We start from the raw sequence: 17,149 nt of genomic DNA, 5'->3' as shown, positions 1-17,149 counted from the left end.
CTATTCAATCAGAATGTTTGGGGTGGGATCCGGGTATCAGTGCTTTCCTACAGATTCTGAGGGACTTTCAGTGCACAGCAAAGATTGGAAACCACTGCTCTATCTCGTTATTTCTTCTCATCTGCATATCCCCAAAGCATTTTGATTTTTTTCGTGTCACACTGTTGCCTCAAAGTACTATTTTTTGAACCTCTCATAGCCAGTGAGAACATAAATAAGCACTTTCATTTGGTTCAATAGGATGGAAGTTTTGATGGAGAGCCGAAAAAGTCATCGTGTAGAGATCCTTCATATCCAACTAGCTTGGCTTTCCAAACTGGAACTGAGATGTGCCTCCAGAAGTCTCCCGAGCAGCTCAGACCACTGGGTCAAGTCAGGAATATGAAATTCAAGCACTTTACCTAGAGCAGAGCTCTTAGAACTCACAGAGAGCCTCTTTGCTCTTACATCAATCATCGTGAGCCAATTTTGTAATCTGATTTCCAGGCTAACAACAGATAGAGGCAAAACCACATCAGAACAGACAGCAGGGTAGTCAGTTGCTGGAGAACGGGGCTCAGACAGCATTGGTTTGTCCAGAAGAACTCAGACAGCCAGGGTTTTCTTGAGGGCATCACTCAACTCTGTTAATGTGATGTGTTTCTAGAGTTATAACTTTAAACATTAAGAAAACCAAGGTTCTTCTGCTATTTAAGAAGGAAGCAGATTTTGTAATACACGTGCAAAATTTCTATAAAATGGCTCATTTTTAAGGCCTTGAATAAAAATATTTCTGATATCTGCAAATGTTCTTATTTGGACAACCTTATTTTTGACGTCATCAGCTAAATCAGGAGTTAAAATTTCAGATTTTTTGGTGCCACCAAGGAAAAGCTCTGAAAAGAATAAAAGTAGGTGAAAGTGGTGGGTTATAAGAATTGAAATTCTTGGCTGCATTGAGGTATCTCTATGCTCATGTCCCCACCGCTTGACTTTGCAACACTCAGGGTTTCATTCTGCCTTTGCAGCTTTACGATTAGGTGCAACAGGGTTGTGCTTGAACACTTCTCTGGGACTTTTAAAAAACATACATTCGACCATGTGACTCAGCAGTTCTAGGCTCTACCCAGTGTCTACCCGAGAGAAATAAAAACGTGCCTACACAAGACTTGTGTGTGAATGTTCATAGCAGTATTATTCATGATAGCCCCTCCCCCCAAAAAACCCACTGGAAACAATCCAAATGTCCATCAACAGATGAATGGATAACAAAATGTGGCACAATGGAATACTGCTCAACAATAATGTAACAACATGGACGAACCTCAAAAATATTAGGCTAAGTGAAAGAGCTGGACACAAAAGGCTATGCATTGTATGATTCCATTAATATGTAACTTCGAGAAAAGGCAAAACTATGGAGATAGAAAGTAGATCAGTGAGGGCTGGCGATGGGATGGGAGATTGGCCACCACCGGGAATGAGAGAAGTTTGACATGATGGAAGTGTTCTGAAACTGCATAGTGGTGATGGGTGGACAGCTGTATAAATTTACTGAAGCGCAGAACTGTACACTTATAATGGTTAATTCTTTGGTAGGTAAATTATCAGACCCGGTGGTCTAGTGGTTAAGATTCAGTGTTCTCACTGCCATGGCCTGGGTTTGTTTCCTGGTCAGGGAACCACACCACTCGTCTGTCAGTTGTCACACTGTGGTGGCTACATGTGGCTATCATGCTGAAAGCTATACCACTGGTATTTCAAATATCAGCAGGGTCACCCATGGTGGATAGGTTTCAGCAGAGCTTCCAGACTAAGACAGACTTGGAAGAAGGACCTGGCTGCCTTCTTCTGCCCATGAAAACCCTGTGAGTAACAGCAGAGCATTGTCTGATAGAGTGCCAGAAGGTGAGAGAATGGCACAAAAAGACCAGGCAGGGTTCTGCTCTGCTATACACAGGGTCACCAGGAGTCGGAATCAACTCGATGGCACTAACAGCAAAATTATACCTCAGTAAAGCTACTTTAAAAACACTCAAAGAGGAAACATTTTCCGAGTATCTGGTACCTAGTGTTACTTAAATATAAAGTCCCCCCTTGCTGAGCCCCCAAGGTTAGTGTAAATATTGGATTTGGGGAAAACTGGACGTCGTGTAAAGCAGCCCATTGCAGATGGGTTAAAAGCAGCATCTGTGAAAAGGCCAAGTCCTGTATCAGTTACAGATTGCTTGGATGCTGGAGAAGGCCCCCATGTGCTGGGTTCTGATGCCCCCTAGAGACAACCGGAAAGAGGCCATGGTTCTCCTCTGCGAAGTGAAAGGGAATGATCGGTTGTGTATTTGCAGACTTTGTGTGTATGTGTGTGAGGAAGATTGGCCCTGAGCTAATATCGGTTGCCAATCTTCCTCTGTTGGCTTGAAGAAGATTGTCGCTGAGCTAACATCTGTGCCAGTCTTCCTCTATTTTACGTGGGATGCTGCCATAGCGTGGGCTGACAAGCAGTGCTAGGTCCACACCCAGGATCCAAACCCATAAATCCTGGGCCACTGAAGCTGAGCACGCGAACTTAATCACTATGCCAACGGGCCAGCCCCTGCAGATTTTTTTTTCAATTTATCAGCAAGGGCTGGAAAGCGGGGAATGTCCCTTCCTACCTCCACAGGCTGGAGACCTCACCCTCAGGCCCATTTGACCCAGCCTGGGAGAAGCCTAATAAATACTTTGCCTAGAGTTGTTGCTTAGTAAGTGGTGGAGGTGACAGTCAGATCCTGATCTTTGAATTCCCAAATGCAGTGCTCTGAACCTTGGACGCCAGGCTGTCTTCTAAGTACCACATCAATCCCCAATGCTTTTGCCTTCCTTTGCTTCCTGATCCTTCTTGCTGTTCATCAGAGCAGGCAGGAAGGTGGTGGTGTCGATAATTCAGAGGTAAGACGGCCCCAAGACTGGAGCCATAAATAAAACAGTTGAGTGTATAATATATGCCAGGCATTTAGAATATCAGTACAGATAGTATATAGATGTCCTCAAGGAGATAACCAACCACTGCCAGCCTGCCTCCATTGGTATGCATTTTGGCTGATGGGGCCTACGCAAGTACAACACAAACATTTTTTGCAACATTAGAAGGCTGGGTGCCACGATTCCAATATCTATAAAACCCAGGCACCATGGAGCCTACGTAAGCTTTATAAAAATAAACGAATAACTTAATTTTTTAAAATACTCTTTGAATGGAAATGCAGTAAGCTTAGAAACAATTAGAAAATCACATTTACCGAGTGATTGGCATAAATAGCCATTTCCTTTAGGAAACAATGAAAACCTAAGCGTGTGTGTGTGTGTGTGTGTGTGTGTGTGTGTGTGTGTGTGTGTGTTGAAGATGTGCAGACAAGTCTCTGTCTTCTGCCATCTCTTAATTCTCACCTAATCATAGGAGGAATTTGAGGGGAGCCAGTCCCCAAGCTGGGGTTGGAAAAACAAGAGCAGTATTGACAGGCAGCTCATGAATGGCTTGATTATTATTTTGATGAGGGTTTTATTTTTATCTTTCTGTCGCTTACACAGGCTCCATAACGCCTGGGTTTTATTGATATTGGTATCCTGGCTCCAGGCCTTCTCAGTGTTGTAAAAATGTTTGTGTTTACTGTAAAAAGATAATCTTGCTTTTCAAAGTGATTAATCACATACACAGAATTTCAGTATGCCTGCCATTCATTTGTCACATTCCTGATTTATAATTCATGCTTCCTCCCCTGGAGAGAAGTGTGTTTTGTTCAGAAGGTATTTTCAGTACAGTTCTGTGCCCTGCTAGCGAAATTAGTTTACCAAAAAGAAGCCTCATCCTGGGTTGAGACAGAAGTTTGGCCTGGTTAATTGGCCCTTACTCCCAGCCCAGAAGTTTCTGCACCGACAAAGAGATTTTGTCCTGTGTGGCCAGCTCAGGAACCTGAGCAGCTAGACCCATTGGGGTGAGTACTGATGCTGCAGAATGTCCTTCAGTGTTGGAAATATTCCATGGGCAAGAAAGGGCCTATAATAGGAGACATCTATTTCCACCTGTAAACCCTCCTTCAGTTGTACGACTGCACGAATCCTTCTGCCTTCTGGCGTCACCTGCAGCCTGGCAGCGAGGGAGAGTAGACGTGGGTGGGGACTGTCCTGAGGGCTGGCAGATCTCACCTTGCCATCTCTCAGTGCTTCCTGCCTGCACACATGGCCTTGTGTTGCCTATTTGATGTCTAGATTCATTTGGGCAGTGTTTTACATTCCTTTTCCAGTAGATATATGTGTTAGGGAATAAGCTCTCACTGAAAGGAAAGGATTGTTGACTTGCAGGTTTTTGCCACTTGCTTTGATGGCTGTGAATGTGTCAAGAGGCCTCAAGGTGGGTTTGTGAGGAGCCTGGCTTGGTTTCAGAGGCACCGCCTTTGGACACACTTGGCTCACTGAACCCCTGTGCAGGCAGGGCTCCCATCCCCAACAGCCAAGCATGTGTGGACGGGGTCCAGTGCTCGCCGAGGGGTTGGGCTTCAGGCTGGTGGGGCAGATTCCACCTCAGCTCTGTACCTCCTCCTGGGCATTAGGGTCTTGGACTCTTAAAGCCGACAGGGAGCTCAGATGACACCTCTTCATGCCCCTTTTTGTCCTGCGAGTGAGTAAATGGGGCTACAGAAAGCACTAAGTGACCTGCCTATGGCCAAGCAGCTCATTAATGGCATTTCTCATCCTGGCTCCCCGTCTCGAACTTCCTTCCGTCTGAACTCCCTTGTGAATTCCCAGGGAAATGTGAAGTGTCTGCTTGGCAGCGTTGTAACCATCACTTCTGCTTTGCTCTAAATGAATGAGACTCAGGCTGAGGACTGACCAGGCGTGTAGAGGTCCTGGTGTGGGTGTAAGGGAAGAAGCTAACCAGGCGCAGAGAGGTGCCTGATGGACACAGCCCCCAGGACAGAGGAGGGCTTCCAGCTTCTGTTTTGTCCTGGCTACCCTGGCTCTGGAAGGAGGCCAGGGATCCTTTCTTCTCTGCTGTTTGTGTGTTGGATCCGTGAGTAGGTCTTAGAAATAACTCAGAGTGCTACACCAATTCCTAGACTCAGTTTTGTGTAAAGTGCTTGAGTGAGCTCCAGAAAGAAACTGAGGCTGAGGAGCAGGCGGGGAGAGGAATGATTCGAGGTCCGTGGGAAGCAGACCTTTCAGCACGGAGGTCGCAGGTGGGCAGCCGTGGCCTGTCTGCCTGGTTTCCTGGGGGACCTATAGAAAACGGTGTACTGCGAGAATCTTTCTCCAGACCCCCAAGCTATAGCTGTCTGCTCACTGCCTCCCCAGGTATGGGTTTCTCTCCAGGTAGCCAGAGGTCGCTGCTGCCAATGCTGGCTGCCCTTTCATCATTCCTTCAGTGGACAGCTGGGTCTGCTGCTTCTGTGTCCATCCGCTAGGGGCAAGACCCACATCTGACTTGGTCGGCTTTGGACCTCCAGCCCCTCATTGGTGCTCAGCATCTGTTAGACCAGAGCTTCTCCAAGTGTGCTCGCAGTACCAGCAGTGTCAGCATCACCTGGGCGCTGGTTAGAAATGCAGATTCTCAGCCCACCCAGACCTACTAAGCAGAAACTCTGGGGATGGGGCTCAGCGCTCTGAAAACAAGCTTTGTACACTTTGCACACTAAACTTGTGTTGGACACTGAGTCGCTGTTGCCTGGATGGCTGGCCCTGGAGGACTGCCCATCAGGGGCCATTTTTCCTACCCCACCTTCTGCAGGGACTGAGGCTGGGGCTTTTCAGGGTGGGGTGAATCTGGCGGAGGGATTCACCACCACCAAGTCTGTCTCCCTGTCCCATTATATGCTGCTGCTGGCAGATGGGATTTACCGCCAAGGATAGCGGGAGACTTTTCTACAGCAAATCTGTAAGCTGTTCCAGTTGAGTAGCAGAGCATGTCTGCTCTCCCATGGACTGATTTCAGGCGCATTGTACATACTCTGCTCTGAGAGAAATAACCAAAGGCATTTCTAGGGGATGATGTGAGTAACATCCTCCACTGTGAGAAGCATTATTTATTGGTAATAGAGATCATTAATTAGCACCTTATCGATTTCAGTATATTGTCCTTGAATCATACTCTTGCCATTGTTAACAGTAACTATCCATTCTCATATACCATTAATAACTAAGTCTCTCATTGGCAAAGGCACTGTATTCTGGAGGCACATGAAGAGAGGACCTGAGGGGGGATGGCCAGCAGACTGGGGTGGGTGATGGAAGAGGGCAGAGGTGCTGATGCGGGTCTTTGTGCTTCTAGGAATTACTCCTTCTACGTCCTCGACAACCAGAACTTACAGCAGCTGTGGGACTGGGACCACCGCAACCTGACCATCAAAGCTGGGAAAATGTACTTCGCTTTCAATCCCAAATTGTGTGTCTCCGAAATTTACCGCATGGAGGAAGTGACGGGCACTAAAGGGCGCCAGAGCAAAGGGGACATCAACACCAGGAACAACGGAGAGAGAGCCTCCTGTGAGTGAACCCAAGGGTCCTCATCAAGTGACCCTCCGCCGATCTAGAGCGTGGCTTCTGTTTGCGGCCCCCTCCTTGTTTTACTTGGAGGGACACAAGGCCTCCTTGACCAACACTTTGCTCTTACATGTGTATCTTCAAAGGCAATAGTGGGAAGATCCATGACAGATTCGTGTTTGTAAACTTCCCTTAGCGTCTATATACTATTTATAAATAGGTTCTTACTCAGGATTTAAAGGAGGGCTTACAAAATGCAAAAAGTTAAATGTCTTTTTACACACAGGTGTACAGTCAGAGTACTTTTCAGGGAAGGGTTTCCTTCCAGGCCTGGGGGAAGTGAGTTCGGCCCTCCCTTTCCCGCAGAGTGGAGGGGAGGCCTGAGAGCAGAAGGGGCTCAGCTATGAGCCCAGCCCCCGTGGCTGCGAGTCCTTGTCCCTAGCTCAGCTTCCTCCTTGCTCCTACCACATCGTGAAAAAGATGGAGAGAGCCTGCCTCCCTGAATTGATACTGCGTTTTAAATTTAGAACAAGATAATTATAATCTCACACTGGTTAGACGACTTTTACTTTGAGGTCTTATATCTGAGATACAACAGTGCGTTTTTCGTCTAACCCTGTATATAGAACTGCTTTTAAAAATGTCGGTTTCTGTTTGGCAGGGTGGGGTTATAAAAGTAAATTGTCTCTCCATCATGGGCTTTTAATAAAGGGAAAGTATTAGAAAAAAATGGAGTAATTTATATGATCAAGGATGATTTGCAGACATGCACACACACACACTCACACACTCACAGGCACAGTAGGGGGAGGATAGCCATTTGACTTTGGTTTGTTTCCCTGCTGTCTGGGTCTGTCTGGCAGACACTCACATTGCTCAGAAAGAGTTTTTAGAGGGGAGAACCCGACGCAGAGCTGGAGAGCATGTTCACAGCCAGTGCCTTCTCCCTCGCGGTCTGCGCCGCGGCCCCTGCTGCACTCCCTGCTCAAACCGCAGCAGACACGGATGTGTCAGAGCATTTTCAAAGCATTCTCCTCCTTAGAGTCAGCCAGGCTGACCTGTCAGACTATGACTACAGTAGCCATTTATTTTCCCTTGAAAACAAAATCATGTTTTCTCTCTAAATAACACTTTAGCAGGAACTGCAACATTTCTCCGATCTCAGTCCAGCACATTTTGCCCACAGACTTCCAGTTTTTAACTGCCTTTAGCCTCTCTGCTTCACCTGCTGCGTGCACATTGGGATTCAGGCAAATAAGAGGGAAAGGACAATTCGTAGGAGACTTTCGCTTTCCATGTGGGGAGGCAGCCATCAGTTCTTCCCTGGTTCTCAATGCAGTTTGAATCCAGTCAGAGGAGCAAGAGGGGGCTCGTGGCAGTGTCCCCTCACCAGCGAAGGCTTACTTCCCTCAGAGCGCAGAAGCCCTCACCACATGAATTGTCTTGTCAGTGCTGGTTCATTCCCCATTGTATGTCAGTGCTAGTCATGCCTGTGTCCTTCCAGTTTGATCCCAAGCTGAGACTAGGGAAAGTTCCGCTCTGTGGCAGCCTGGTCTGTTACCTGTCCTTGGTGGTTGCACAAGGGCAGGCAGATATCCACAACTGCAGAAAGGTGCCATGATACCTAAGAAGGTTCCGCCTGGTGTAAAGGTCTACTCTCACCTTCTTTGGTCCTCTCGTTAGCCCTCGTCTTAGGGATCCGCAGAAAGATAAGGCTACCTTGTTCAGTTAAGCGGTCCTTCTCCATGTAAAGAATCACCCACAGGTTCACGTCCAGTGCACCCAAGTGCACTAAAACAAAGGAGCGAGCCCCTTGGAGCTCCACATAGTAGTGTTTGAGTCCTTAGTAGGATAAGAAAGCCACTGAGAAGTCTAGAAGGGGAATTAGCGTGCACAGCCAGCTTTGGAGAAGAGGGAAATAGTGCAGGACAAGCAACTTCTCAGACATATGGAGGAAAAGAACATTGATCTCTGTCACTCACTGTGCGCCCCTGTGCCCAGGTGAGAGTGATGTCCTGCACTTCACCTCCACCACCACGTGGAAGAATCGCATCATCATAACCTGGCATCGCTACCGGCCCCCTGACTACAGGGACCTCATCAGCTTCACTGTCTACTACAAAGAGGCGTGAGTTTCTGTGCTTGGTGACACGCTTCTGTTGGCAGGGCTGTGGGTGGGGAGGTCTCTGTTTCATCCTCATCGCCTCCCTTGGCTGTCATGTGATGTCCATCACCACCAGTGCCAGCTACAAAGGGGGAAATGGCTCCCCTTGAAGCGATGACTGGACAGGTCCAGCATCTCACTCATGTCCCTCTATACATGGGCCCCTCCCAGGGTGTGGCCCTCTGCTCTAGGTCATGAGCCCTCCAGACAAGGAAGGAGAGAATGGAGAGACTGACCTTCATGTCTTGAACCTTTCATGATTTCTCATAAAATCTACTGGGGGCTTTTCTGGAGCCTTCCGATGACATTCGCCTGCCTAAGCAGCCATGACTTACTCCTCCAGAGGGCAGCTCTTCTTAGTCTCCACCTCCTTCCTCTGCCTCCTGTATCCACGTGGTTCTCCCAGTCTACTCAGTCACCCTCCTTATCCCGTAGGTCTCTTTCCTGGGAGCTTGGCTTCCCCAGAGCTGGAACCAGAGCCACCAGTGACAGCAGCTGATACCCTTTCTCCTGCTGGACCTGGGGCCCAGGGAAGGGTCCTAGTGATGAAAATAGTGGGGCTCAGGATTATTAGGCATTCAGTGTTCCTGTATACGGGGGTCACTCATGGTCTTCCATCACGCTGACCGGGACGGATATGTTAATGTCTGTTTCAGAAGCCAGCGGCTGTCCAGCCCTTTCATCTGACAGTTACAGAATTCCTGACCATCCATGCATCTGTGCAAAATACTCTCTTCTCTCTGATAGTCCTACATTACCATTTGGCAATGTCGGCTAGTCATTTCGCCAAGGAGTTGATGCTAGTTTCTCAGACAATCTGGAAACTAAATATTTGAAGATACTTAAGTAATCAGAATTGTTTGTGAGCAAATTAGATTTTGGAAGCTATATTTTAGAAGTTGTTTTTCTGTAGCAAAGTCATTTTTCTCCAAAAGTTATCCTTTATCAATAGCTGGATGTTTGCATTAAATGACTGCTTGTTTTTTCTTAATGGTGAAGAGAGGAAAATAGAGTTTGCGTATATTTTTAAGGAGCAGTGTTTTCAATCCCAGTAACTATAGAACTTACTCTTTCTGGGGCAGAGTATTCAATTACATACGTAACTGTGGTCCAGTTGCTTAATTTTATTCTTCTATAAAAATCTAATTGATCATTTGTTTTATTTAGAATTCCCATTATAGAAAGTGTGATGTGCTAGGCCCCTGGGGAAGGTTTCTGGGAACTTTGATGTCAGGGCCCTAAAACATTCTCTGAGCTTTATCAATTGTCTTTCAGACCCTTTAAAAACGTCACAGAGTATGATGGGCAGGATGCCTGTGGCTCCAACAGCTGGAACATGGTGGATGTGGACCTCCCTCCCAACAAGGACGTCGAGCCTGGCATTCTACTGCACGGGCTGAAGCCCTGGACGCAGTACGCCGTTTACGTCAAGGCCGTGACTCTCACCATGGTAGAGAACGACCACATTCGTGGGGCCAAGAGTGAAATCTTGTACATTCGCACCAATGCTTCAGGTATCCCCACACCGCCCCGCCATCCCATACTTCCTCATGAGCTCACTGTTTTTACTTATTACAAGATGTAGTCATAGGGCTCACAGTGAATGTGCCTATTGTCTCTCTCTGTCCTGGGCCAGTCTGTCTTTTGTCTGTCTTGTCAGTTTATAGTACCGTATCACATTCTTTTTCCCACTCCCAATACCCTAGGCTCTTCCGGCCCATTTTCTGGACTTGGTACCATCTTCCATCGTCTGTCTGTCTGTCTGCCTGGGCCAATAGGCCTCACGCTCTCTGCCTTTTAAACGTCCTCCAGGGTCCTAGGTGGGTTTGGTTGGAAGGTCCAGCTAGGATACAGCCCCCTATGGCTGCCCTTCTGGTTTATTTTGATAGTTGAACCTCTGGGAACTGAAAACATGCTGATTGGTGTTCCCGTTACCTCACATGGCTCATTGGTTTTCCGTCTTAGTTCTGTAGCAGCTGGGGTTCCAAGGAGGTCAACAAAAGTTGGAACATGTCCGACAGTATTTGGTGGACATTCAGAGTATTCACTGATGAAAGTGTTCCTCCTTCTCCTCTATCTTCATCTTCTAAACCACCTCATTTCTCAACTCCAGAATCTGGAGCTAATGAAAGGAAACATTTTGTATATTTTCCAAGTATATAAAAACCAGTTTAGAAGTAGGAAAATGCACGTCATTTTTAAACACACCGATAAACATTTTGGGTTGATGGCCGCTGTTAGAACAGGTAGGCTGTTTTAAAATAGCTATAAGCTAGCACGAAATAAGTTTAAATGACAGTGGGTGAGGAGAAAGTGCTGGTGGAGAAAACCTTTTGCTTGTGTACTCCTGCTTCCTCCTCCCCTCCCGTGCTCCGGCTCCATGATCCTGTGAGTGGCCACGATTATGTCACTGACCATAAAGTGTTTATAGAAATAAATCTGGCACAGGCTTCTGATCCTGGATGTGGGGTGGTGTAGCAGAGGCTCAAAGGCAACAAAATAAGTTGTTCTTCCTAAAATTTGGAAGTAACGCTTCCCAGCAATTTACTGTAGCCAGTTCAGGAAAAATGAGAATCTTACCCTATTATGACAAATTCTTAAGAAACCTTTTGCCTTCCCCAAAGATAGAAAACAAAGCACTGTACAAATTGAGTCAGTATACCATGTTTTGGTCCCTGTCTTTACAAGTGGTGGGAACAAAGGATAACTTGGTCCTTTGCCTCTGCTTGTTTGTGACACTTACCACTGAAACATCCAGGGGTAACCTGTTTGTTTCTGAAAGACTTATTTTTGGAAACCTGGAAGTGGCCGAGCATCCAGTGGTTATGTTTCCCCTGAAAAAGCTAGCATTAGTTACGACTTTTCCCCTAAAGTGTCATTCCTTACAGGTGTTCAGAAGTTTGTGTATAATATTATGTACCTTAAAGCACCCTTAACCTGTTCACCCCCTTGAAATTTTAAAAGCGTCTTGGATGACCATGTTGCTTAGGTGACATACAGTGGAGGTGTCCCTTGCACTTTGGAAAACCCACCAAAATTGGTGTTTTCTTGTGAGCCCAATGAGAGTAAGATTTCAGTGGTCCTGGGATGCATTTTCCCTTTATATATAGATCAGCTCTGGGTTTGGGGTTGGGGGCGGGTGCAGTAGTAAATAAAGCTTGACCAGATTACTTACCAGTAAGTGAAGCTTTGCCTGTAAATCAATATTCTTTTGCTGGTAACAGAGTCCGTTGCTTGAAATTTGAGTTTTTAAACTGCATTTGATAGTTGTGTCTCTGTCGTTCCATTGACGCGTGACTGTAGAATTGTAGACTTCCAGGTCTTTTACACTGCCTTTTCCTCCAAGCCCACTTACACACATGTGCACGGGCACACACACACATGCACACACGCTCCAGCTCCTTTTTAACTTGCTCCTTTTTAACTTCCTCCTTGCATTTTGATTTCTTGCCATTTTTATCAGAGATTCAAAATTCTCAGGTGAAGTGCAAGTCAGTTTTACCACTTGCTAAAACTACCGACGTTGAACATTTTGGAGAATGGCAGTTGTAATAAATGAGAAAAGTCGAGTGTTTGAATTGGCTGTAGGTTTTAAGTCCTCCGTTCTAACATTGGTGTGCCCCCACAACCTTTTCCATTTGCAGCTCAGTAATGTTTGTTTTCACAGAGATTACCTGAGAATAGATATTATAAAGGGAAATGTTGGCATTTAAATCCATACTGTTTCAAAACAAGGCTCAGTTTTCATTTTGTGCTTCAGTGTTCACTGCTGTTTTCTTATCCAGGTCAAACTTTCAGCTCCTTGTTGGTTTGTGTTGAGGACCTGAGAACCCGGGTCTTGGGTTCATTCCATTTTCTGAACTGTCCTTTGTCCCCTTTTCCAGTTCCTTCCATCCCCCTGGATGTTCTTTCAGCATCAAACTCCTCTTCTCAGCTAATTGTGAAGTGGAACCCACCCTCTCTGCCCAACGGCAACCTGAGTTACTACATCGTGAGATGGCAGCGACAGCCTCAGGACAGCTACCTTTACCGGCACAATTACTGCTCCAAAGGTAAAGATGGGAGGTGGGGAGCCCTGTAACTGTGACCTCCCATTGTCTGAACGTATGCAAGCCCCGACATTACACATATCAGTTTAAACCCTTCCTTGCAAACCAGCTACGTTCTTGATTGAAGGTGCTGACGGCTATTATTTTTCCTCTCAGGCTTGTGTAACTTGGCTTTCATTTCCACTCTCATTGGGCTTCTCTCTTCTGAGCAGACAAAATCCCCATCAGGAAGTATGCCGATGGCACCATTGATGTTGAAGAGGTGACGGAGAATCCCAAGACCGAAGTGTGTGGTGGAGAGAAAGGGCCTTGCTGTGCTTGCCCCAAAACCGAAGCCGAGAAGCAGGCCGAGAAGGAGGAAGCCGAGTACCGCAAAGTCTTTGAGAATTTCCTGCACAACTCCATCTTTGTGCCCAGGTACCACTGTCATTTGAGAATGTCTCCAGGCTGGTGCCGTCTCTCCACCCTGGTAGTTTGTAGATCAGCAACCTTGGGGCAAGACTCAGTAGCCTTCAAGGAGGGAACAACAAAATAGGATATCAGTTTTGTCAAGTGGTTCCTGTGGAAACTGGTTTGCCCTAAGGGGAAGGGGGCTCGGGGCACATGCTCTTGGGGGCACATGCTGTTGGGGACGGCGGCTTCACAGGTGCAGCTGCCTCTCAGTCGCATAGCCTCCTGCAGAGGGCAGGTGGGCTCTCTGCTATAGGGACGGGGAAATGAAGCTCAGAGAGCTGAAACCACCTGCTTTTGCTCATGGAGCCCCGTGGGTAAAAGCTGAGATTTGAGCCCCTTTCTGCTGCTCCCACTTCTCCGTACTGCCCGTCTCATCTGGCCAAGGACGAGTAAAGCAAGAGGGAGAAAAGTCACAATTTTGAAAGGGGCCCAACTTCAAAACAGAACCAAGTGCCACTGGCATCCTTGACAACCAGGTTTGGGAAGCAGTGCAGAAGACAGCCTCTCAAAGTAAAGCAGCCCCTTCTCCAGTCTCAGTTTCTGCCAAGTGGGGACAAAAGTGGAGGAAAGTAAATGTTCGAAGCAGCACTATTCACAGCAGCCAAAAGCCGAGATCAACCCAAGTGTCCATCCATAGATGATGGATAAACAAAATGTGGTATATCCATGCCATAGAATATTAGTCAGCCAAAAAAAGGAATGAGATTCTGAATCATGGACTACAACATGGATGAGCCTTGAAACGTTATGCTAAGTGAAACAAGGACAAATATTGTATGTTTCCATATATATAAAATATCTAGAATAGGCAAATTGATAGCAACAGAAAGTAGATTGAGGGTACCAGGGGCTGGGAGGAGGGAAAAACGGGGAGTTATTCCTTAATGGATATAGGGCTTCTCCAGTTTACGGTGATGAAAAATTTTGGAAATAGTGGTGATGGTTGCCCAACATTATGAATGTAATCAATGACACTGAATTGTACATTAAAGATAGTTAACATGACAGGGCTGTCCCAGTGGTGCAGTGGTTAAGTTTACACATTCCACTTTAGCAGCCCGGGGTTTACCAGTTCGGATTCCGGGTGTGTACCTACACACTGCTTGTCAAGCCATGCTGTGGCAGGCGTCCCACATAGAAAGTAGAGGAAGATGGGCACGAATGTTAGGTCTGGGCCAGTCTTCCTCAGCAAAAAGAGGAGGATTGGCGGCAGATGTTAGCTCAGGGCTAATCTTCCTCAAAAAAAAAGTTAAAATTTTTAAAAAATGGTTAACATGGCAAAATTTTGTTATATATTTTTTCATTTATAATTTTTAGCACAATAAAAAAATAGTAAAAAAAAAAAAAGTAGAGGAAAGTTCAGCAGGGTAGCCTTGCAATGTCTGGGAAAGGAGAGGGAAACAGAGTGGGGGCCCACAGCTCCCTTTTTTTCCTGAAAGATGATGGTGCAGAATTTAGAAACAACCTCACACCTGAAATCTGGGCAGAGGAGTTGGATTCAGACGAGCACTGTGCCCACGAGCCACTGGTTCCTGATCCCCACGGTGCCCAGCCGCCCACCCGCTGCCCGGCATGGTCTCACCGTTCTTCTTGCTCCCCGACCCTGAGAGGCACCAGCAGCCTGTAGCTTCTGTTTACTCCATAGTCACTCTGCCCTTAAAGGCTTTCTTAGGTTGTAAAACAAATGATTTTTAAAGTGACATTTTTTTTCTATCAAGTGACCTTCCTGGTGTTTGTGTAATAGTCAGAGACAGCCATCCTACTTTGAAAAATCATCCAAATAGGAAATACAGACCTTTTAGAGCTGGAGGCACTATTTCCTTTTCAGAATGAAGCTGTTCGTTGCTTAGTGGCTTTCTGCCCCTTCTGTCCTCTCGAGTAGTTAAAACCACTGAACCGAGAGGTGACATCTCCCGTTTGCTGACAGATTATGGGGCTTCGGTTCAAGTGTTAGTCCAGATGTTCTGTATATCGTGTGTGGTTTCAAGAATCAAAAAGTTTGAGGACGAAAAGAGCTCAAAGATGTTTAAAAACTAGAATTCCAGTGACTTCTCCAACATCCTAATTAATTAAGGATCTATTTGGGACTTGGCCCTTGCTTCCCACACACCAAGGCTCCTTCCTTCGTGGCATTGCTTCTCAGCATGGTCCATTCCCCCACTGCCAGCAGAGGCTCAGCCAGTGTTACTTCCTGTGGACACAGGCAAGGGTGAATTTAGAGCGCCCCAAACTGGCTAGGCAGGAGTTGTCCGTTTATTCTCCATCAAAGGCTGTTGACTATGTTGCTTTCTTGTCCCACTGACCTGCCAGAGGTTCAGGCTGTGAGTCCAGGCTTTGGAAAGGTTTTGCTAAAAAGGCCCCTAGCTTTCAGTTTGTAGTTATAAGACAGTGCCTTTTTTTTCTCATCAGATGTGGAACACAAGATCAAGCGATGTGTAGACAGAACTGTGGTTGACTCAGATATTATTAATGCACTGTGTTCATGTTGTTGAGTTCAAAAGAAGTTTCCTCTATGCTAAATTCCCCCTGACGAATGCATGCATCCGTCGCTGACATTCTCTCCCTAAGACAAGTCCACCTTCTAGTCTCTCTTTTCATGGGACGGATATAGATACCATATTTTGCCCATGATGAGAGGCCACAGTTTATGAGAACTTCATGGTTTTTTTCATGCCTCCTACTGATGCATAAATCTGATAGCCACACAATTGCCACCAAAATTCGGACGAAAGGAGTATCCAGGTGACAGAATGACTGAATCATAAAGGAAGGTTTTCTGTGTTACAACTCAATTCTCCAAAGACGATTTTTATTTCTTTCAATTCATTCTAACAACAATTTATTTGGGGGCTAAAACCAGTCAAGTCAGATTTAGTGTGTTATACATTGTCCATCGTGTCCCATATGTCTTGAAGTAGGATGGAAGCTAGAGTTTGTAAGTTACTTTCTGGAGTCAATATTTGGTGGTGAGTGCCTTTCATTGACCACTGCCTTTGTATTTTAAGTCACATAGTTTGGGTTAAATAACTGAAATTTCAACAGATGTTGATGAGTAAAAGGTTTTCCCATAGGAGTAGGTTGTATCATGGGCTGGGAGTGGTGATAATATTTGCTGTTGGTCACACCATTTGGGAATGTGGCTGTTAATAAAGAACCATGGAGGGACCGCTCTGCTTGCCCCGTACCTTCCTGATAATGTCCTGTGTGGCTGCCCTCCCTCCAGTCCCTGACTTGGTATCAGTAGTAGCAGCTTTGCTGTCTCCAAAAGTGAACTTAATGGTGTAATCCCAGGTAAGTGGGTGGAGGCTGTGGGAGGGGTTTTAACACAGTATTATTTTGCAGTGGATTAAACCCAAGCAACTTCTTATTTATAGATGCAAGTGGATGTTGTGTTAGTTTTGTGTGTTGTGTTGATTTTGAAAAGAAAGCAGGAAATTAGTTCTGCTAGGCATCAAAAAAAGGTCTCCCTAGCAATCAGTGTGGTTTCTTGTGTCCTTCCCTTCCAGGCAGGTTGGTTCGTTTGTAGAGTGTGAGGATGGGGAATTATCAGCCTCATTTCCTAGCCCTTCTTCCCCCAATATTGTGAAAGCAAATGCAGCGGGGCCTTTAATACACACCCTGACCTTGTGGTTCTGCCTGGTGGAATGAGCATATCTGTGTTGAATGGTCCATAGTTTTGGTGGGTCCCAGTGTGTCACTGCACAAAGGTGGTGACGGTGTTTCCTACAGGAGAATCTTCGGGCTGGGCAGACTGGGGAGCCAGGGACCCTTCCCTAAGCCCTCTCCTTTCCCCTTCCAGGTTTTTCACTTCTGGGTGAATGAGGGCCAACGGGGAGCCTGCTGGGTATCCATTGAAGCATGAATGGCTTCCTGGGTGCCTGACTCCCTGTGGGAACTTCTCTCTCCCCTACGTGAGAGCTGAAGAGCATTCTCATTTTCTAGGCTTTCTCATTTCCTCATGCTCTTACCTTTCTTTCTCAGATGAGATTTG

General features: G+C 46.3%; 1 protein-coding gene across 2 annotated transcripts in view; it reads left to right on the top strand.

Annotated features, from left to right (window-relative positions):
* Positions 1-17,149, top strand: part of IGF1R (insulin like growth factor 1 receptor) — a 291,645-nt gene that overhangs the window by 233,680 nt on the left and 40,816 nt on the right. For both annotated transcript variants that reach the window (XM_070619913.1, XM_070619922.1), the window contains exons 6-10: positions 6,281-6,495; positions 8,494-8,620; positions 9,932-10,170; positions 12,541-12,708; positions 12,918-13,122. In XM_070619913.1, the coding sequence (XP_070476014.1) occupies positions 6,281-6,495; positions 8,494-8,620; positions 9,932-10,170; positions 12,541-12,708; positions 12,918-13,122 (954 nt within the window). The remainder of the gene's footprint in view (positions 1-6,280; positions 6,496-8,493; positions 8,621-9,931; positions 10,171-12,540; positions 12,709-12,917; positions 13,123-17,149) is intronic.

Source organism: Equus przewalskii, chromosome 1, assembly GCF_037783145.1.
Source record: "Equus przewalskii isolate Varuska chromosome 1, EquPr2, whole genome shotgun sequence".
NCBI lineage: Eukaryota > Metazoa > Chordata > Mammalia > Perissodactyla > Equidae > Equus > Equus przewalskii.
The sequence above is the reverse complement of the archived record's forward strand: the minus strand, read 5'-3'. Positions and strand labels throughout refer to the sequence as shown.